We start from the raw sequence: 4,009 nt of genomic DNA on the forward strand, positions 1-4,009 counted from the left end.
CTTTCTGTCTGTCTGTCTGTCTGTCTATCTATCTATCTATCTATCTATCTATCTATCTATCTATCTATCTATCTATCTATCTATCTATCTATCTATCCATCCATCCATCCATCCATCCATCCATCCATCCATCCATCTATCATCTGTCTGTCTATCATCTATGCCTGCCTGCCTGTCCGTCCGTCCGTCCGTCCGTCCGTCCATCTATCTATCTATCTATCTATCTATCTATCTATCTATCTATCTATCTATCTATCTATCTATCTATCTATCTATCTATCTATCTATCTATCTATCTATTATCTGTCTGTCTATCATCTATCCCTGCCTTTCTTTTTTTCTGTCTGTCTGTCTAATCTATCTAATCTACCTATCTACCTATCTACCTATCTACCTATATCGTGTGTGCTAGTGTTACAATGGTTTTGCCAAAAAACAGCACTTCCAGTCTTGGTTTGCTTGATCAGTGTGGCATTCACTGAAGACCCCTGCAAAACAAGTGATGCTGCATTTTCCTTCCCCCTCTTGCTTCCGCAGAGTTTTCGCTTTGGCTTCGAAATCGCTTACGTTGGCGCGACCATTCTGGACGTCTCCCAGGGAGTCCGGAAGAAAACGCTGGTGGGGAACAAGCAGGAAAGTGAGTCTTTGAAGCCCGTCGTCCTTTTGTTGCTCCAGGTGAGTCTGGCTAGGCGGGACTGAGGCGGTGCTCTCTTTTCGACAGGTGACGTCAGTGGGGTCGGCGTGGAGGGGAAGGTGGCCCACTTATCCCGGACCAACAAAACTGTCTTTGAGGATGCTGTGAAACTTACCCGTGGAGACGCACCTGCTAAGATACACTTGCTCGGGGTGAGTGTGAGAAGGCGCAGGAAGGACACAGTAGGAGTTCCTCCCTCCCTCTCCTCTTTTCCTACCTTCTCTCCTTTTTTCCTACCTTCTCGTCTTCCCTTCTTTCTTCCTTCCTCCCTCCCCATCTCCTTCAGCCCTCCCTCCCTCCCTCTTTTCCTTCTTCTCTTCTTCCCTTCTTTCTTCCTCCCTCTCTCCCCATCTCCTTCAGCTCTTCCTTCCTCCCTCCCTCCCTCCCTCTTTCCCTCCCTCCTCTCTATCTTTCTCCTCCCTCCCTCCCTCTAAAAACTAAAAATCCATAGCTTCAAGAGATGGTTGGACTTTTTGTTGGCAATTTTTACTCCAGTGTTGAAGATGTTAATGTTCCCTAAAAGACTGAACTGTTTGATTCATGACACCTCCAAAGTTAATATTCTTGAGATATCTGCAGTGTCCCTGTTGTGCTTCAGCATCTCAGGGTTGTTTATAGCGTACAGAATGACAGAGTTGGAAGGGACCTTGGAGGTCTTCTAGTCCAACCCTCTGCTCAGGCAGGACACCCTCTACCATTTCACACAAGGGGCTGTACCAGTCTCTTCTTAAAATCCTCCAGTTTTGGAGCACCCACAACTTCAGGAGGCAAGCTGTTCCCCTGGTTAATTGTTCTCACTGTTAGGGAAATTTCTCCGTAGTTCTAGGTTGCTTCTCTCCTTGATGAGTCTCCATCCGTTGCTTCTTCTCCTGCGTCCCGGTGCTTTGGAGGATACGTTCTTTGTGGCAGCCCCTCAAATATTGGACGGCTGCTATGTTGAGGAATGTGTGGCAAAACCAGTGGATTCTACAGATGCATCTTAATGTTTGGAGGGCATTAAGGAGCCCCAGAGGGCGGACAGATAATTATGACTATGCATCGGACTACGTGTCCCATCTCAGAGGGCTCTACTTGATGTTGTTCTTGTTTCTACTTGATGTTGTTCTTGTTGTCCTCTTTTAATCAGGGACTCGAAGCCTTTGGCCTTGACCAGATTCGTGATATCTGGGCGCTTCTTCACGAACGTGAGTTCTCTCTGCCGGTGTTTGTGTAGATGTCCAAGCTGTGTGTACAGGCAGCGCTTCACGGAGCCTGCCCAATGTGGCCATATGTTGTGAAGTCATAAAATGGGTCAGTTATGCGGCCAACCTGCTTTTACGACCCTTTCTGCAGGGGTCATTGAGCGAGATCTCTGGTTAAGTGAATCAAGGGTTCGCTGTGGGTGAGAGTTTTCAGCAAAGCCTTGTAAAACCCGGTGATTTTGAACGTAGGAAACTGGGGACAGCCATAAAGGCTACCCCGTTGCCCCGTGACAACACAACAACAAAGGAGGCTGGAGTGTCACAACTTCAAACCTGGGTCGTAAGTCCCTGTTTTCGGATCAGTCTTTGGGCAGCCTCAACCGTTTGTTTAGTGACCGTTCGAAATTACGACAGCACTGAGAACAGTGACTTACGACTGCTTCTCACCCTTAACGGCCGTCGCAGCCTCCCCGTGGTCACGTGATCAAAATTCAGACGCTTGGCAACTGGCAGGTACTTAGGCTGGTTGCAGTGTCCCCGGGGGGTCACGTGATAATAATAATAATAATAATAATAATAATAATAATAATAATAATAATAATAATAATAATAATAATAAAGTTGGAAGGGACCTTGCAGGTCATCAAGTCCAACCCCCTGCCCAGGCAGGAACCCTACACCATTTCAGACAAACGGCTGTCCAGTCTCTTCTTAAAAACTTCCAGTGTTGGAGCATTCACCGCTTCTGGAGGCAGGTTGTTCCACTGGTTAATTGTTCTAACTGTCAGGAAGTTTCTCCTTAGTTTTAAGTTGCTTCTCTCCTTGATCAGTTTCCACCCATTGCTTCTCGTCCTGGGAGATCTCCCCCAGCTGACCATAGGAAAAAAAGGTTGTAAAGTCGGACGTGACTCACTTAACAACCCGCCTTGATCTTCTTAGGGAAACTCGAGATACAGGATCCCTTCATCCAAAGCTGGGAAGGCTTCGCCCTCTTCAAGAGCTATGCGAAAGAAGCAGAAGACGAAGAACTAAAATCAAAAATTGCCATTGTGGAGAAAACTCCGGGTTCTATTCCGGATCTGTTGGACAAAATATCCCAGCACCATGTCTCGGCTCCAGAAGAGGCAGGTAAATATCCTGCGCAAAGAACCAGATCCAGACGAATGGCATTCAAACTAGCTTCTTTATTATTATTATCGTCTGCCTATAATATAGATAGTCCTCCACGTACGACAGTTCCTTTAGTGACCGTTCAAAGTCACAACGGCACCGAGAAAAGTGACTTATGACCGTCTTTCACACTTCACGACCGTTGCCGCGTCCCCAGGGTCCCGTGATCAAAATTCGGACGCTTGGGAACGGACTCACATTTATGACGGTTGCCCTGTCCCCGGAGTCATGTGATTCCCCCTTTTGCGACAATCAAAGTCACTCAGGAAGCTAGATTCGCTTTACAGCCGTATTAACATAACGACTGCAGTGATTCGCTTAACGGCTGTGGTCATAAAATGGAGCAAAGCTGTCACCTAATGGTTGTTTTGCTCAGCAATGGAAAGGTCATGATTCCGAGCGAGACCGAACAAATCAGAACTTTGAGGCTCAATTTGGGCTCAGTTGTGGTCATAAGTTGGGGACTACCTTAAAGCCAGGTAAAATTGGGGTTCAAATGGGATCTTTGACAGGAAAAAAAAATAAATCTTTATGAGGTACATGAGCTCAACCGATGATGTTACCTAGTTGGGTCATGAAATGTCTGCAAGAAAACAGCCCAGCTCAGGACCCCACAGTCTTCCTCCTCTTCCTCTTCCTCTCTGCAAACCCCACTCCCTTCTAATACTGATGATGTTCCCTAGTTGGGTTATGAAACATCTACAGGAAAACCACCAAGTCAGAGAGCACCAAAGACCATACAGTCCTCTGCCACCACCTCCTCCTCCTCCTCCTCCTCCTCCTCCTCCTTCCTGCAAACCCCGCTCCCTTCTAGCACTGATGATGTTCCCTAGTTGGGTCTTGAAACGTCTGCAAGGAAACCACCCAGCTCAGAGAGCACCAAGGACCCCACAGTTCTCCCTTCCTTCCTTCCTTCCTTCCTTCCTTCCTTCCTTCCTTCCTTCCTTCCTTCCTTCCTTCCTTC

At 47.1% G+C, this 4,009-nt stretch overlaps 1 protein-coding gene across 1 annotated transcript in view; it reads left to right on the forward strand.

Moving 5' to 3' along the window:
- Nucleotides 1-4,009, forward strand: part of LOC107298618 (F-box DNA helicase 1) — a 24,338-nt gene that overhangs the window by 19,892 nt on the left and 437 nt on the right. The window contains exons 13-16 of the mRNA XM_029286577.1: nucleotides 538-637; nucleotides 722-846; nucleotides 1,821-1,878; nucleotides 2,815-3,003. Of these exons, the coding sequence (XP_029142410.1) occupies nucleotides 538-637; nucleotides 722-846; nucleotides 1,821-1,878; nucleotides 2,815-3,003 (472 nt within the window). The remainder of the gene's footprint in view (nucleotides 1-537; nucleotides 638-721; nucleotides 847-1,820; nucleotides 1,879-2,814; nucleotides 3,004-4,009) is intronic.

This window comes from Protobothrops mucrosquamatus, unplaced genomic scaffold (assembly GCF_001527695.2).
Source record: "Protobothrops mucrosquamatus isolate PMUCROS unplaced genomic scaffold, P.Mucros_1.0 scaffold4135, whole genome shotgun sequence".
NCBI classification, from domain to species: domain Eukaryota; kingdom Metazoa; phylum Chordata; class Lepidosauria; order Squamata; family Viperidae; genus Protobothrops; species Protobothrops mucrosquamatus.